At 43.4% G+C, this 18922-nt stretch overlaps 2 protein-coding genes across 5 annotated transcripts in view; one reads left to right on the top strand and one right to left on the bottom strand.

Moving 5' to 3' along the window:
• LOC145340853 (LIM and senescent cell antigen-like-containing domain protein 2) overlaps nt 1-18922 on the bottom strand; it is a 98478-nt gene that overhangs the window by 31936 nt on the left and 47620 nt on the right. The window lies entirely within an intron of this gene.
• Nucleotides 8270-17932, top strand: LOC145341406 (uracil nucleotide/cysteinyl leukotriene receptor-like). The gene is made up of 2 exons (XM_080186346.1): nt 8270-8415; nt 16817-17932. The coding sequence occupies exon 2, from the start codon at nt 16873-16875 to the stop codon at nt 17869-17871; it is 999 nt and encodes a 332-aa protein (XP_080042472.1). The 5' UTR covers nt 8270-8415; nt 16817-16872; the 3' UTR covers nt 17872-17932.

Genomic DNA, 18922 nt, shown 5'->3' with positions numbered 1-18922 from the left:
GTTGCGTGTGTGTGTGTGTGTTGTGTGTGTGTGTGTTTAAACACTTCAAACAGTAGCTATAATTAGATTCAGGAAAGATTCTGAAGCCAGGAAACATGCTGTACAACACAAGCTCTTTCTTAAACTGATGTAAAATTGACCTTGTGTGATAACACTGGTTGTTCCTTTGTTGCTTGTTATATACCTTTGTCTAATTTCTCTCTGTAGATCTGAGCTAGATCCTGTGTTGGGTGTATACATCCCAACTTTCCCTTAAGGGAGCTGTTATCCAACACCAAATGGTGTTTTGATAGGACAGAAGTTTTGTTTAAATTGGTAATTTTTTCACGGGTAAAATCAAAGTCTGTGTGTTAAAGGACTGAATGAATGCGTTGAAATGCAGAAAATGCTCTCAGTGTGTGTCTCATCAATTAATAGAGATATTCTTTCTCTGACTATGTTATCGAGTTCACGAGACTAGCTGAGTCTCACTCACAGCTGCTGTTTACTCTCCTCAGTTCTCTGTATGAAAACATCTGTATTGCCATAAATCAACTCGCCGAGTCGACTAACTCAAATAAAGCACATTCTGTTCAAATCAACAGCATGAAGTATTCAGAATCCACTCACCCAGCCAGGATCACAATACTCCAGGGTCCACAGACCAGGGTCTAAGGCTCACTGCCCTCACAACTCAGGTATCATCATTTCGGGGGGGGTGAATTAAATCCACTTCCATGGGGCACAAGGAAGAGGGCAAAAGAGAAGGGGCGAATGTGAAAGGGAAGTGAAAAAGGATTGCAGACGAGATTACGGAAAGGGATTAAGGATGGGTCGGTATGGTGGCACAAGTGGTTAGCATTACTGTCTCACAGCACCAGGAACCCGGGTTCGATGCCAACCTTGGGTGACTGTATGGCATTTGCACATTTTCCCCATGTCTGCATGAGTTTCCTCCCATAATCCATAAATGTGAGGGTTAAATTGATCAGCCATGCTAATTTGTCCCATAGTGTCGGGGGGCCAGCAGGGTAAATATTTGGGGTTAGGAGTATACGGTCTGGCGGGATTGTTGTCAGTATAGGCTTGATGGGTGGAATGATTTCTTCTGCACTGTAGGGATCCTATGATTCTTCTCCTATGATTCTTACTGTTTCACTAACACCCAACCAGTGGAAAACTGGTCAAATGGCAGCTGGCCTGTTGGTGCCTTTTGTCTGCCACTTCTGAGTGTTGCCAAAAGATCTGTGCTGGGCAGAACTTCATCCACCCCTTGCTCGGATAAAACTGTCAGAAGGAGACATGCCAAAGCCAGGATTCTCGTGTCCTCAGTATGCAGGGAACTCACTCCAGAAGGAAGAAAAACAGTAAAAAAGGGGAAATAAGAATACTGATCCGAATTGTTTCTTTTCCTTCTGGGAGAGTAAAATGGAAGTGTTATTGCTGAGAAAGAAGAAAGTTCTAATCCCAAATGTGGGAATCCATCCATCCATCCATTTAGTCTGGTATTTCCCATCCATTGACCTATCCTAATAGGCTCCTGCCATTGAACCAGTCCAGTTTTATTCCAGACACCATTCTTTCACACACTGGGGCAATGGGTCTGGCATTGCACAGGGAGCATATTCAAAACATGCTCGAGTGTCCATCACAGGATGGCCTTCACCCTGATGGGTGAAAAATTCATCCAATATTGAGTGTGCAATGCAGAACCTTCAGCTTCAGTGTGTGTTTGATATGCTTAACACCAGAATCCAGTCTGATTCTTACACCATTACCTTAAAGACTTTGTCACCTGCTTTGACACTATAATATTCCTATCTCTGATATTATCTGTGATATCCCCGTTTCATATATTGATTATTCTTGACCAATATTGATTTTTGTGCTATTCTGACCATTCACATCCTTGAATCTTTATGCTCTGAATCCCTGACCTTCTCGTGCCCTCCATAATCACATCCTGTTGTACCGTCCATCTCTGCAACCATTCCTTATTGGTTATAGTGAACAGCTAGCTATTCTATGCATAAAAGGATTCTTTTGCTGTCAGTCCTTTTCTTTTCAAAGGCATTTATCTGAAATCTAGCTCAGAGGCCTCCAAACAAAGCCACAACTTCTATTCATTGTGTTAGGAAGTTAGACTGGCCTCTGCGGGTCGAAAATGAAGGAATGTGAAGGATATCATGAATAGCAGCAGTTGTTCCATTCAGTGTGCACTTAACATACTTTCACCTTTGACCATTGGGACGGGTTTCACTTCCCATGTGATGTCAAGACTCGAGTGAATGGAACCCCTGGATCCAATCTATAGCCTGGAATATGGAACAGCCTCTGAAGCCTTCAGCAATTAGATTATCTCAGATGAATAGGATAAAACCCTGGTCTAGAAGCTCAAACTAAATCAAAAATAATTTCAAACTAACAACATGAGTGGTCAATGCACCTCATGGAAAACATCTCAGTTCATATTGGATAGGGTCGCTGAGCATCTAAAATCTACTCCTGCTGATCTATTCATGTCTCGCTACTTGTCCATATCAGACGCTTCAGTTAGAACTGAAACTAGTAAAGAGGAGGGATAGTTAGATAAAGGTAATTTTGTTTAAAGGACTACCACCCTACCCACACTCGCCAACCGCATCCACCCTACCCACCCTCACTGATCAACCTACCCTACCCACCTTACCCACACTCACAAACTTCAACTACCCTAACCACCCTACCCACACTCACTATCTACCCTACCTACACTCACTGATTTCACCTAACCTATCCATCCTATCCACCCTCAATGACCTCACCTACCCTACCCACACTCACCAACATCACCAACCCTTCCCACCCTACCTACACTTGCTAATCAACCTACCCTAACCACCATACCCACCTTCAATGACCTCACCTACCCTACTCACCCTACCCACACTCACTGACCTCAATAATCTCACCTACCAACACAACCCATTCACTATCTTTCACACTGGACATTTAGATTTATCATATCGCAGCTAGTGCTATAACAAGAGGACATGTCTCTCTCCCCACCCCCCACCACAGAGTGACACCACACCACTACGATGGAGTTCTCCAATGGATACTGCACTCCACAGGCTTGGAAGACCCAGCAACAAGTGTGAATCAGCATCAAGGTGTGGGAAAGTTTGAGTGGAGCAGTGATCCCATTGTGATTGCTGCTTAGTGGAAGATCTTGGTGTCTGGCAGAGTGCAAATCAGGAAATTATAAATGCGTGTAACGAGAGGAACGTAATAATCATGAGAGGATCTTTAGTCTTCATACAAAAAGGACAAACTAAATTAGCAAAATTAGTTTGGAGACGAGTTCATGGAATTCAATGTGAGACCATTTTCTAGAACAATATATCATGGCGTAAACCAAGAAACAGTGTTTTTAAAGTTGAGTATTGTGCAATGCGACAGGGTTATTTAGGATAAAATTTTACAGGTGGTGGAGTTTCTTGCCCAGATGCCCAAAGTGTTGACAGGGAACGTAGTTTTCTGAAAGGGAAATTAGGTTTGGCAATTTTAGGAGAATGTTGATGGTGTAATTAGCATGGTAGATATCAGAGAATCAATGAATGTAGTTTATGTAAACTTGCAGAGTGTGTCACAGGTGGTTGGTACATAAGATTAGAGCTCCTGGGATTGAGGATAATATATTTGCATTGATTGTTGATTGGCTAACGGACAAAATATAAAGTCATAATTAACGAGTCACCCCAGGATGACATGATGTAAATGGTGGAGTGTCACAAAGATCAGTGCAGGGATCTCACTATTCGCAAATTACTTTGAATGAGGGGACCAAGTGTAATGTGTCCAAGTTTGCTGGCTATACAATTTTAGATGGGGAAATGTAGAAACATAAAAACTAGAAGCAGGAGTAGGCCATTTGGACCTTCAAGCCTTCTTCACCATTCATTTTAATCATGGCTGATCATCGAATTCAACATCCTTCCCCCTCATATCCCTTCATCCCTTTAGTCCCAAGAGCTATATCTAATTTCTTCTTAAAATCAGACAACGTTTTGGCCTCAGCTATTTTCTTTGGTAATGAGACCATTTTCCACATCACCTTCTGGATGAAGAAATTTCCCCTCAGTTCTAAAAGGTTTATCCCTTATCCTCAAACTATGACCCTTACTTCTGGGTTCCCCCACCATTGGGAACATTTTTTCTGAATCTACCCTGTCTAACTCTATTAGAATTTTATAAGTTTCTATGAGATCCCCTCTCACTCTTCTAAACTCCAATGAATAAAATCCTAATCAACTTCGTCTCTCCTCATATGATAGACCCACCTTCCCAAGAATCAGTCTGGTAAACCTTCACTGTAGTTCCTCTATAGCAAGGACATCCTTCCTCAGATAAGGACACCAAAACTGCACACAGTACTCCAGGTGTGGCCTCACCAACGCCCTATACAAACACAGCAAAACATCCCTATCCCTATACTCAAATCCTCTCACAGTGAAAGCCAATTTACCATTTGCCTTCTGTACTGCCTGCTTACCTGCACGCTTACTTTCAGTGAAGGATGCATGAGGACACCAAGGTCTCACTGAGTTTCCACTTCTCTAAATTTACAGCCATTCAAGTAATAATCTGTCTCCCTATTATTGCTACCAAAGTGGATAACCTCACAATTATCCACATTATACTGAAATTGCCATGCATATGCCCACACACTCAGCCTGTCCAAATCACACTGAAGCATCTCTGCATCCTCCTCAGAGCTCACCCTCCCATCCAACTTTGTATCATCTGCAAATTTGGAGATATTACATTTAGTTCCCTCTTCCAAATCATTAATATATAATGTAAACAGTTGGGGTCGTAGCACAGATCCCTGCGAACCCCACTAGTCACTGACTGCCAGTCAGAAAAAGACCCATTTATGCAACTCTTTGGTTCCGATCTTTCTATCCATCTCAAGACATTACCTGCAATCCCACGTGCTTTAACTTTACGTAGTAGTCTGTTATGTGAGACTTTGTCGAAACTCTACTGAAAATCTAAATAAACTACATCCTCTGGTTCTTCTCAGTCAACCCTACTAGTTGTATCCTCAAAGAATTCCAACAGATTCATCAAGCATGATTTCCTGTGTAATTCTTTGCTGACCTCTGTCCATTATACCATTGCCTTCCAAAGGCTGAGTTATGAAACCCTTGATAATAGACTATAGCAGCTTTCCTAGTATCAACATTAGGCTCACTGATCTATAGTACCCTGTTTTCTCTCTAGCTCCCTTTTTTGAATAGCAGGCTTACATTAACCACCCTGTAATCTATAGGATCCAGTCCAGAGTCCAAAGAATTTTGGATAATAACTACCAATGGATCTAGTATTTCCAGGGCCACTTCCTAGTAAACCATGAGGAGAACATTAAAAGATTGCAGTTAAAGACAGGTCAATTGTTTAGTCAAAAAAGTGGCAGATGTGTTAAGGTAGGGAGTCTCAAACACCAGCAACCTCAGGGTGAAGTCAATGCTGGATTTTGGGCCTTCTCGGTTCTCAGAGGCAAGATACTGGTTGGCTTCAGCCTCATGCATGTTGTAACATGCCTGTTTCTATCCCTCCCTTATGGGTCTTGTTTGGCCACAGAGTCTGGTAATATTCTTCTGCTATATTGTTGTTTCTCATTCTAAAGGTCATATAAGAAATCATTCCCAGGGTATGCTGACCAGTCAGTAACTGGGGTAACTGGCAGCGACCTTCACTCGCCAGCAATGGCTGCAGCAGGGCAATGCCTGCAGCAGGGCACATTTGGTGAGACTGGCAACATGTTGTAACTAAGGTTAAGGTTGGGCCCAGCTGGGTTGGGTTGGGTGGGGTCAAGGGTCACTCGGTCCATGCAGAGCGTAGGAATGACAGGTATGAGATACTGCATGGAAGCGTCCATTTTGGTCTTCATTCTACCATTGGCCACAGGGCACATTTGGAATTCTACCTGCTGTTGTGGACTTGAGGTTAATTAATTAGATTAAATTATTAAACTTTTAATTATGCACCGCTCCCATGGGGTCGTCTTGCATGGCCCACTTAAAGAAACATCCGATTTTCGGTACTTGGATAGCTGGATTTGAGGTACTATATCTGCATAACAATGGTGACATAGGAAATCTTTCGATCATCGTACCAAACTGAGAGTGGTAAATGTTGGTATTCAGAGAGATCTGGGTGTTCTTGTACATAAATGACACTAAATTAAAATGCAGGCATAACAAGCAATTAGGAAGGTACAGTATGTTGGCCTTTATTGCAAAGGGATTGGAGTCCAAGAATAAGGAAGCCTTACTGCGATTGCATATGACATTGATGAGATCGCATCTGGTGTAGTCTCCTTACCCAAGGAAAGATGTAGAAGCGCATCAAAGTTTCACTAGGTCCATCCCTGAGATAAGCAGGCTGACCAGTGAGGGGAGAGTGAGTGAGTGAGTAATTTGGGTCAATAGTTCTGGAGCTGAGAAGAATGAGGAGAGACCTTATTGAAATGTAGAAATTTTTAACAGGCTCAATGCAAAGAGGCTGATTCTCAAGGATCAAGAAGCAAGAACTAGCAGTCTTACTTTCAGGATAAAGGGGTCAATCATTTAGGACAGTAGTGAGGAAGACTTTCTTCACTTAGAGGGAATGGTGGTATCGTGGTGAGATCACTGAACTAATAACTCTGGGGCATGGGTTCAAATCCCACTATGGCATCCGGTAGAATTTAAATTCAATTCATAAAAATCTGGAATATAAAGCTAGTTTCAGTAACAGTGACCATGACAACCATCAATAGTTGGGGTAAAAACCCATCTGGTTGAGTATTGACCTTTTATGAAAGAAGGGAAATCTGCCTTCCTTACCTGGCCCGGCATAAACGTGACTCCAGACCCACAGTAAATGGTTCAAGATGTGGGCAATGAATGCTGGCTTTGCCAGTAATGCCCACATCTCACAAAAGAATAAAGAAACAACGAGTGAACATTGGGAGTCTCCAATCCAGAAGAATGTGGATGCTTAGGCAACATGTGGGATTTTCTGGTCCAGTCCACCCTGAGGTCAGTGGACCTCTCTATTGTGCTTTCCGCCCATGACAATTCCTGTGGCAGGCGGAATTAGAAATTTTACTCAATGAATGTGTTCAAGACAGAGATGAAAAGATTTTTGACACAAAAGGAATCAAGAGATATGGGAATAAGGCAGGAAAGTTGAGCTGATTTACAGTGGACATTAACCAACATCTTATTGATTGAAAGCAGGTTTGTACAGACTATTCCTGCTCCTATTTCTTTACTCCATATTGGACAGGGTCAATTAGTATTTTGGTCTTACTTCATTCTGTATATGGCCTCACTCCTATTGAACTCTCTCAATTAGTGCCTGGGACCTGTTTTTTTTGGATAGGGTCAATTAGTATCTATGGGTTGGCTTGCTGTCGGATAGGGTCAATGAAAATCTAGGAGCTGCTCCTTACTGCACAAGGTCTTGGCCCTACTCTATATTGGAGTCAGTTTATTCTGCGTCTACTCTAACGGATAGGTTTATTCCGTGTCTATATTGTATTGGACTGGGTTTATTCTGTGTCTACTCTGTATCGGATGAGTTCAATCTGTATCTACTTTATACCGGACTGGGTCAATTCAGATCAATGATTTGCTCTTCGCTGGACAGTCAGTTATGAGATAGGAATGCTGTAGCTCTCCCTTCCCTAACTTTCACTAATACGTACAAAGCTCAGAACAGTTGCTATCTCCGGTGATGTGTTAACTGAAGGGCTCCCACCCTGACACAAAACCAATTCATCCAGTGGGGCTGGAGGCTGAGACAATGACTATATATTATCCTTGGCTACTTGCACACTAAACACTCCTCTGTTTTATGGGTATGCGTCTCAGAAGCGCAGGAAATTTTTGAAAGGCTTGCTCCTGTTGCCATGGCGCCCAGCCTCCCTCCTCATTGCCACTGCTGTCCCCACACTAATGTATCTGTGCTGAAACCTCCCATTGTGGATCACAGCTTCTGAGGAATCAATCACACAGACTCACAGAAAAGCAGTGACCCTCTCCAAAGGCTTTCAAAAGGAGTCACTCACAAAAAATATCATAGAGCTCATCTTAGCAAGTTTCAGGGAGGGGAAATAGAAAATCCTTTTCATTTTGCACACAATCAGCTCCCTCTGTTGGTTGACTAACAATACCCTGTCCCCAGTCACTATGCTGGTTATATAGGACCACCCCCCAGACCAGATTGATTCACGGAGCCTTGATCATGAGCAGCACTTGGAAATGTGCTCCTCCTGTGTGATTTAGTCCCCTCATCGCCTTGCTGACTGAACGCTGTTAAGTGGACTTGGAAGCAGAGAGTTTAGGAGTGGGACACAGCTCTCTGAGTTTACAGCAGTCCCAAGGCTGCCATCAACAGCAGGTAGGTCAGTGTGCAGACAGCTGTGGTTCTTTGCAACTCACAGTAGGGCAAGCAAAGAGTCGGCAAGGGACAACGCTGTATCAAAAGGAGAGGCAGCTGGGGGTAGAGTGGCAGAGAGGGGATCAGATGGGGGAAAAGAATAGTGCAAACCGAAGACAGGAGGATGATGGAAGACAGACAAACAGGAGGAAAAGTACAGAGAGATAGAGAGAAGAGATGAAATGACAGACTGATAGGGTGAATGAGCAAAGAAAACGAGAGATTCATACGACTGAGAAAGGAAAGGCATTGTCTGGTAATGAGACAATAGTAATTATCAGTAAATAGAAAAGTGAAAGGGAGCGGAAGAGAGAGGTAAGAGGAGCAGGAGGGAAAAAGTTACCCAAGAATTATTTTCTATTCTGCATTTGAACTACTTGCTGCAAACCCTGAGAGTTGTGTTTTGAACAGCATCACATTACACTGTGACTTACCGGAGAGTGAAACCTAGTAACGACACATATATAAGCTGCTGCTTATGACAGAAATATCAATTAACCCTTTCAGGTGTGAGAAGAGTGAGTGCGTTCATTCTCATGTCCACTGATCGGAAGCGCCTTGATAAAGGGAAGTCCGCTTGCTGGGACACCAACATTGCCACTGGCACAGTGGGTATTTTAAAGCCACAACTGCTTCAGTCAGTGGTGAGACAGAGAAACTCCTTCCTGATCTGAGTCACTACCTGAGGTCAGGAATCTTGTGGATGTTTTCACCCACAGTAACAGTTTTAAAGCAGCCTGCTCAGAAACAGAGCCTCATCCCCAAATAAAACTCAAAATTGCTTTCATATTGGAAAGGATGTGAAAAATACAACAATAAGAAGCAAACTACAGAAAACAGGGAGGACACCCGGATAAAGGAGGAGTGTAGAGACTGAACGACAAATGGCCAAATCTGGGAAAGCAAAAAAAAAGCACTGGAGGGAGGAAAAACTGAAATACAAAGCAGACAGAAATGATCGAAAAATAGAGAAATATAACAGACAGAGAGAGCGAGAGAGAGGATGGAGAAGAGAAAGACAGAGAGAACTTAAAAAGGGGGAACAAAAGACAGGAAGAAAGAGAAGGAAAATGTTCCTAATTTCAAAAGATATAGGAGCAGAATTAGGCCATTTGGTCCATTGAGTCCACTCTGCCATTCGATCATGGCTGATATGCTCCTCATCCCCATTTTCCTGCCTTCTTCCCCAGGATCTTTCAACCCATTACCAATTAAAAATGTCTAACGCTTCCTTAAGTTTACTCACAGTCCCAGCATCCACCACACTTTGGGGTAGCACAGAGAGGAGGCGAAGCAAGGAGACAAAGAGACAGAAAGGAGGTTGAAAACAAAGGGAAAGAAAGAAAAGGGAACAGAAAGAAAAAGAAGGAAGTCAGAGAGAGAATTGGAGAGAGAGGGAGAGAGAGAATGTAGGCGAAAGAAATACAGGAGAAAGTGAGAAACAATGTCAGAGAGAGGGAACGTGGAAAGAGTTAGGGCAAAGAGACAGAAGGGCAGAGGCAGGTAGAAAAACATAAAGGAGGATAAAGAACTTGAGATTAAAGGAAGGAGATCAGAAAGGAGATTGCAAAGGAAACAAATGAAGAAAACAAGAAAACAGAAACTGGGAGGAAATTGAGGACAGAAAGACAAAGGAAAGTGGAAAGAAATATATGGTGAGGAGGGAGATAGCAAGACAAAGAGAAAAGAAAGTGACAAAAACAGGATTTGAGACAGAGCGACTATGTTTTCTGTGAGAGAGATGGAGAGACTATGGGGAGCATGGCAGAGAGGAATCAGAAAGAGAAAGAGAGGAAAGTATGAATGCAGAAGAGAGAGAGAGACTGAAGGTAGTACAGTGCATACATAAGTGAAGAAAGACAGAAAAAAGGAACTAGGGGAAAAAAGAGTAGACAGAGAGAGGAAGATGGGAGAGAGTCAGAGACCGGAAGTCACAAAGAGAGGGGACAGTAAAAGAATGGAGACAGAAAATAGAAAAGGGAACCAGAGACAAGATAGAGATTCAGGAAAAAGGGAGGTCAACACAAAGAGGAACTAGAGACAGTGAAGGGCAGGAAAGAATTGTCAAAAAGGAGACAGAAATATCAGAGAGAGAGAGAGAGAAACGTCAGAGACAGAGGGAGAAATATCAAAGAGAGAGAGAAATATCAATAAGAGAGAAAGAGAAATATCAGGCAGAGAAATATCAGGCAGAGAAATATCAGAGAGAGAGCGAAACATCAGAAAGAGAGAGCGAAACATCAGAGAGAAAGAAACATCAGAGAGAAAGAGAGAGAAATATCAGAGAGAAACAGAGAGAGAAATATCAGAGAGAGAAATATCAGAGAGAGAGAGAAATATCAGAGAGAGAGAGAGAAATATCAGAGAGTGAGAGAGAAATATCAGAGAGAGAGAGAAATATCAGAGAGAGAGAGAGAAATATCAGAGAGTGAGAGAGAAATATCAGAGAGAGAGAAATATCAGAGAGAGAGAGAGAAATATCAGAGAGTGAGAGAGAAATATCAGAGAGAGAGAAATATCAGAGAGAGAGAGAAATATCAGAGAGAGAGAGAAATATCAGAGAGACAGAGGGAGAAATATCAGAGAAAGAGAAACATTAGAGAGAGAGACAGAGAAACATCAGGGAGAGAGAAATATCAGTGACAAAGAGACAGAAATGTCAGAGAGAGACAGAGAGAAATATTCGAGAGAGATATCAGAGAGAGAGAGAAATATCAGAGTGAGAGAAAGAGAGAAATAGCAGAGAGAGAAATATCAGAGAGAGAGAGAGAAAATCGGAGAGAGACAGAGAAATATCAGAGAGAAAGAGAGAAATATCAGAGAGAGAGAGAGAGAAATAGCAGAGAGACAGAGAGAGAAATATCAGAGAGAGAGAAAGAGAGAAATATCAGAGAGAGAGAAAATCAGAGAGAGAGCGAAACATCAGAGAGAGAGAAAGAAATATCAGACAGAGAGAGAAATATCAAAGAAAGAGAGAGAGAGAAATATAGAGAGAGGGGGAAATATCAGAGAGAGAGAAATATCAAAGAAAGAGAGAGACAGAAATATCAGACAGAGAGAGAAATATCAGAGAGAGAGACAGAAATATCAGAGGAAGAGAGTGAAGAGAGAAATGAGTGCAGAGTGCAAAACAAGGCAGAGCAGTGAGCACACACAGTGAGTTAGAGAGAGATGGGGGGAAAATGGTCATAGGGAAAGAATCCATGAAAAAGTGAAGGAAACAAGGACCCTCCTAAAAAAGAGAGAAAACAAAGAGAGGACAGATGGAGAGAAGAGAAGGAGAAAAGAGCAGAAAGTTAGGATGTATTTATATCAAGCTGTTTGATCTGACACTCCAATGTTTTGCTCTCTGTTAGTTTGATCTTGAGAAGGGGTTATTTTGCCTCATTGTTGGATGTTCCTGTGGAAAGATTGATTTCTGGGATGAAACTCCTGATTAGATGTCATGATCCCAGTGTCAGGCTGGTTCGAGCTGGGTTTCAGATGGATCTATTCGTTGGTATGACTTGGTATTGGATGGTGTCACCTCAATGTCAAAGGTCTAAGAGGATGCCAGGTGGTCCTGCTCTGTGTCAAGGTGCCCGGTTTCACCGCTCACTGGTCCAATGTGCCATCATGTTATAAAACTTCTCTGAACCTCTCTTATATACCTTACTGATTGTTTGAAGATTGCTTACACAAAACATTGGAGAACACCCATAAGGAGTCATTACATGCTCAGTTTTGATGTTTCTGGCAATCAGCACACTTTTATCAAACTGTGGGGTGTGGAGAAAAGGGAGGCTGTGCCAGATTGAGCCAAACATTCCTTAAATTGTTTTTTAATGGACCAGTTTGTTTCTGAAGTAATTGAATCCTTTCCAGTGCTCTGTGATCACTGACACTCGGGAGGCTGAGCTGTTGGAAGGGTCCACAGGTTTCTAAGAACTCCTGAAGCACTTGTTGCTAGCTTCCCATCCCACCAGACTATAATCTTTCACAGGCACTGTGTGCAAGATGAAAAGAGTCGCCCCAGCACTAGGCTCAGGCTGGCCCCCGTGTTGACTTTCTGAATTCTAACAGAGTATCCTTTACATGCCTTGCATCTGGAAGCCCGTTTAAAAATCAAAGAGTCAGGATTCTGTTCACAGCCACTGGTGTGTTTCCTATCAGATTTCTGTAAATCATTCCCCATTCAATCACATCACTCAGAACTGCAGAAAAGCCATTGATAAAATGAACCACAGCATAAGAAATCAGGCAGTGAGGGAGCACAGCACCATGGATATGGCAAGGCTGCTCCGTGGCTATGTGGCAAATAGGTCAGGAATAGTTTGTCTGTGACTTCAACAGTCCTCAGGCAGAAGGGGAGATCTGAGAGTGGTATCCAGCCTTCATGTGAATATCCCAGTCAGGCTTATCTACTTAACAGCTCAGTTACATCACGTTTCTTCTTAAATACAGGACAGAAGCCATCGGGCGCGCACTTCGCTTTGATTTGAAGGATTAATCATTTCAATTAGACAAGAGCTGAAAGATCCAACACTGCTGTCACTCTGTCCTCTCGCTCACTCACTGTTATTCTTTAATAAGTATTGTGCCCTTGCCCACATTGAGCCGGAATGAATTATTTCTTTTGAATGGTCCGAGGTATTTTTCCAGCTGCTAGAAGGGCAAAAATATACTCATTATCTCTCCTGCATCTCTTCAACAACCACACATTCTCAAAATGATATATGAGCCACAAACAGATTACACTCCCTATAGCCTCATTAGACTTGTGCAAGGCAATCACAGCTCTGTAAGTTACACTGAACCCTGTGAATCACGCTGAACCCTGAGAGTCAGGCTGAACCCTGTGAGTTACTCTGAACCCTGTGAATCACGCTGAACCCTGAGAGTCAGGCTGAACCCTGCGAGTCACGCTGAACCCTGCGAGTCACGCTGAACCCTGTGAATCACGCTGAACCCTGTGAGTTACTCTGAACCCTGTGAGTTACTCTGAACCCTGTGAATCACGCTGAACCCTGAGAGTCAGGCTGAACCCTGAGAGTCACGCTGAACCCTGCGAGTCACGCTGAACCCTGTGACTTACTCTGAACCCTGCGAGTCACGCTGAACCCTGCGAGTCACGCTGAACCCTGCGAGTCACGCTGAACCCTGCGAGTCACGCTGAACCCTGTGAGTTACTCTGAACCCTGCGAGTCACGCTGAACCCTGCGAGTCACGCTGAACCCTGTGAGTCACTCTGAACCCTGCGAGTTATGCTGAACCCTGTGACTTACTCTGAACCCTGTGAGTCACGCTGAACCCTGTGATTTACGCTGAACCCTGTGAGTCACTCTGAACCCTGTGAATCACGCTGAACCCTGTGACTTACTCTGAACCCTGTGAGTCACTCTGAACCCTGCGAGTCACGCTGAACCCTGTGAGTCACGCTGAACCCTGCGAGTCACGCTGAACCCTGTGAGTCACTCTGAACCCTGTGAGTCACGCTGAACCCTGCGAGTCACGCTGAACCCTGCGACTTACGCCGAACCCTGTGAGTTACTCTGAACCCTGTGAGTTGTGCTGAATCCTGTGAGGTACACTGAACCCCATGAGGTACACTGAACCCTGTGAGATAAACTTACTGCATGCAGCATTCATTCACACAGGCCTATTGATTTTCAAATATTCCATTCATTAACACAGGCCCATTCATTAATACAGGCAACATTCTTTAATACAGGCTCGTTCATTAACACAGGCCACATTCTTTAATACAGGCGCAATTCATTAACGCAGGCTCAGTCATTAATACAGGCTCATTTATGAATGCAAGCTCCATTCATTAACACAGACTCATTTCATTAACACACTCATTTCATCAACACAGGCCTATTCATTAACGTAGACTCAATACATTAACGCAGGCCCATTCGTTAACACAGGCAACATTCATTAACACAGGCCCATTCATTAACACAGGCAACATTCATTAACACAGGCCCATTCATTAACACAGGCAACATTCATTAACACAGGCAACATTCATTAACACAGGCCCATTCATTAACACAGGCAACATTCATTAACACAGGCCCATTCATTAACACAGGCAACATTCATTAACACAGGCAACATTCATTAACACAGGCCCATTCATTAACACAGGCAACATTCATTAACACAGGCCCATTCATTAACACAGGCCCATTCGTTAACACAGGCAACATTCATTAACACAGGTGCAGTTCATTAACACAGGTCTATTCATTAACATAGACTCAATTAATTAACACAAGCTCATTCATTAACGCAGGCTCAATTCATTAACACACGTCCATTCATTAACGCAGATTCAATTCATTAACAAATATTCATTTTCAAGTGTTCCCTTCATTAACACAGGCTCCATTCGTTAACACAGGCTCCATTCGTTAACGCAGGCTCATTCATTAACGCAGACTCAATTCATTAACACAGGCTCATTCATTAACACAGGCTCATTCATTAACGCAGACTCAATTCATTAACGCAGGCTCAATTCATAAATGTAAGTTCCATTCATTAACACAGACAATATTCTTTAATGCAGGCACAGTTCATTAACAAATATTCATTTTCAAATATTTCATTCATTAACGCAGGCTCCATTCATTAACGCAGGCTCCATCCATTGACACAGGGCCAGTTATTGACACCGCAACATTCATTAATACAGGCAACATTCTTTAACACAAGCAACATTCATTAACACAGGGTCATTCATTAACACAAGCTTCTTCATTAACACAGGCTCATTCATTAATACAGGCAACATTCTTTAACACAGGCCCATTTATTAACACCAGCTCCATTCATTAACGCAGTCTCATTAATTAACACAGACTCAATTCATTAACGCAGGCTCATTCATTAACACAGGCCCATTCATTAACACCAGCTCCATTCATTAACACAGGCTCAACTCATTAACACAGGCTCATTCATTAATATAGGTTCAATTCATTGACACAGACTCCTTTGATTTCTGCAGCAGCTGAGCTGTATAGCAATTTCTAAATGGAAGGTCTGAATGTGGATTGAGTGGTTTGTTCTGAATGTTAGTGAAGTGGTGGCATAGAGGTTAGCACTGCTGCCTCACAACACCAGGGACCCGGGTTCAAAGCTGGCCTCAGGTGACTGTCTGTGTGGAGTTTGCATGTTCTCCCCATGTCTGCTTGGGTTTCCTCCAAGTGCTCCAGTTTCCCCTCAGTCTAAAAATGAGCAGGTTAGGTTGATTGGCCATGGTAAATTAACCCTTAGTGTTAGACAATATTCTTTAATGCAGGCACAGTTCATTAACAAATATTCATTTTCAAATATTTCATTCATTAATGCAGGCTCCATTCATTAACGCAGGCTCCATTCATTGACACAGGGCCATTTATTGACACCGCAACATTCATTAATACAGGCAACATTCTTTAACACAAGCAGCATTCATTAACACAGGGTCATTCATTAACACAGGGTCATTCATTAACACAGGGTCATTCATTAACACAAGCTCCTTCATTAACACAGGCTCATTCATTAATACAGGCAACATTCTTTAACACAGGCCCATTTATTTAGGGGGATTCGCAGGGTAAATATGTGTGGTTACTGGGATAGGCCTGGGTGGGACTGTTGTTGGTGCAGTCTCGATGGGCTGAATGGCCTCCTTCGGCACTGTAGGGATTCTATGGTAACATCATTGGGCTCTTTGGACATGGGTTCAAATCCCAGCCCGCTAATTATCAGAACTTAAATTCAACTTTAAAATTTGGAGTTAAAGGCTCCCTCAGAAAGGATAGCCATGTAACTTGGTTGTTGTAAAACCCATGTCCTTTGGGGAAGGAAATTTGCTGCCCATTCCTGGTCTGACCTACATGTGACTGCAGATACACAGCAATGTGGTTGAATTAATGGAAATGGCCCATCAGGCCACTCAGTTTAAGGGACAATGCTGGAACGTGTCAACGATGTCCATATCCCATGAAATAATAAATTTTAAAAACTGACTTGTCTGTGATGATGTACTCTGGCTGAAATGAACTGAGTATATTGGGATCCCACTTTAATGTGGTTTTTGGGGTCCATATCTCAAGACCATATTACAGATGTTAAGACTGTGTTGTAGTGGGGGGCAGCAGAGTAAATTGTAGAAGTGTTGTTTGAGCACACACAGGGCAGGAAAGGTCCTAGTGGGGCTTGTACACGCACATGACGTATCAGCTGGTGGGGAATAATGTGTTTGCAATCAGAGAATGTACAGAGGTGAGTTAATTGGATAGCTAATACACGGGCAGGAAATGGAGAGATGGGGGGGATACACCTGCAACAGGGGTTTGACATAGCTCTGTTTGTTTTGCAGATGTCCATTGAAGTTCCTCCCAGTCTGCATTCTGACAGAGCAGGGAAACCCTAGTAATGGCTTATTCATTGATCCTCAGCAACTCCAGTGGTCAGCACTGTACCCAGGAGAGCAGTGAAGAGAATCTTTTCTTCTCCTCTTTCTACGGGGTGGTCTTCGTGCTGGCTTTTGTTGGCAATATTATTGCCGTGTGGGTTTTCTCCTGTGATAAGAACCCCAATACCACCACAAACATCTACCTGATGCATCTGGCAGTGGCCGATCTCTCATACGTGCTGATCTTGCCCATGCGGATGGTCTACCACCTGAGCCAGAACCATTGGCCATTTGGTGAGGTGCCCTGCCGCATCACCGGCTTCCTCTTTTACCTGAACATGTATGCCAGCATCATCTTCCTAACTGGCATCAGTGCCGATCGCTTCCTGGCTATCGTGTACCCCGTTAAATCTATGCGCATCCGGAAGCCGCTCTATGCCAACGTGGTCTGCATCGTCCTGTGGGTGGTCATTGTGGTAGGGGTTGCACCGATGCTTGGGGCACCACAAACCTTGCAAGCAGGCAATGCCACCACCATGTGCCTCCAGCTGTACCGTGAAAAGACCTCGAGCTTTGCCCTGGTGCCGCTCACGGTGGGGTTTGTCATTCCCTTTGTGATCACAGTGACCTGCTATTTACTGATCATCCGCAGCCTCCGCAGAGGGAACCGCATCGAGAGGCACCTGAAGGACAAGGCCATCAAAATGATCATCCTGGTACTGACCATCTTCCTCATCTGTTTTGTGCCCTATCACATCAACCGATACGTCTACATCCTGTTCACCAGCACCGCCCACTCCAGCTGCCGAGACAGGAAGCTCATTGCCTTAAGCAATCGTGTCACTTCCTGCCTAACCAGCCTTAACAGCTGCCTCGATCCAGTTGTTTACTTTTTTGTGGGAGAGAAATTCCGGGAGCGATTCTGTCACTTTGTGTGTGGCCAGCGGAAACGGGCGCAGTCTGTCAGCCATGAGACCAAAACTAATGAGAGCTCCCTTAGCGGCAAGTCTGAGCTGTAGCACCACAAGTAACCAATCAGCAACGCCGCATTGCTTTGATAGGCGTCTGTGTGTGTGTGGGTGTGTGCGTGTGTGAGCGTGTGGGTGTGTGTGTGGGTGGGTGTGTGTATGTGTCATTGTGCGCTTACTGAGCTGCAAGTGTTCGTATTGTGTACAAATCTAAATCATTGCGACATGGAGATCTCACCCACTGGACACCACTGAAATCTCACCCACTGGACACCATAGAGTCATAGAGGTTTACAGCATAGAAACAGGCCCTTTGGCCCAACTTGTCCATGCCGCCTTTTTTTTTTAAAACGCCTAAGCTAATACCAATTGCCCACATTTGACCCATATCCCTCTATACCCGATGTCATGTTTTTTAAAAGATAAAATTGTGCCCACCTCTACTATTACCTCTGGCAGCTTGTTTCAGACACTCACCATCCTCTGAGTGAAAAAATTGCCCCTCCGGACACTTTTGTATCTCTCCCCTCTCACCTTAAACCTTTGTCCTCTGGTGTTAGACACCCCTATCTTTGGCAAAAGATATTGACTATCTACCTTGTCTATGCCCCTCATTATTTTATAGACCTCTATAAGGTCACCCCTGAGCCTCCTACGCTCCAGAGAAAAAGTCCCAGTCTATTCAGCCTCTCCTTATAACTCAATCCATCAAGTCCCAGTAGCATCCTAGTAAATCTTTTCTGCACTCTTTCTAGTTTAATAATATCCTTTCTGTAATAGGGTGACTAGAATTACACACAGTATTCCAAGTGTGGCCTTACCAATGTCTTGTACAACTTTAACAAGATGTCCTAATTCCTGTATTCAGTGTTCTGATCGATGAAACCAAGTATGCTGAATGCGTTCTTCACCACCCTGTCCATCTGTGACTCCACTTTCAAGAAGCCATGAACATGTAACCCTAGATCTCTTTGTTCTATAACTCTCCCCAACACCCTATTATTAACTGAATAAGTCCTGCCCTGGTCCAATCTACCAAAATGCATTACCTCGCATTTGTCTAAATTGAACTCCATCTGCCATTCATCAGCCCACTGGCCCA

Source organism: Carcharhinus amblyrhynchos, chromosome 3, assembly GCF_965287045.1.
Source record: "Carcharhinus amblyrhynchos chromosome 3, sCarAmb.v2.hapA, whole genome shotgun sequence".
Lineage (NCBI taxonomy): Eukaryota > Metazoa > Chordata > Chondrichthyes > Carcharhiniformes > Carcharhinidae > Carcharhinus > Carcharhinus amblyrhynchos.
The sequence above is the reverse complement of the archived record's forward strand: the minus strand, read 5'-3'. Positions and strand labels throughout refer to the sequence as shown.

Coding starts and splice junctions, on each gene's coding strand:
- LOC145341406 (XM_080186346.1), top strand. CDS start 16,873: ATGGCTTATTCATTGATCCTCAGCAACTCCAGTGGTCAGCACTGTACC.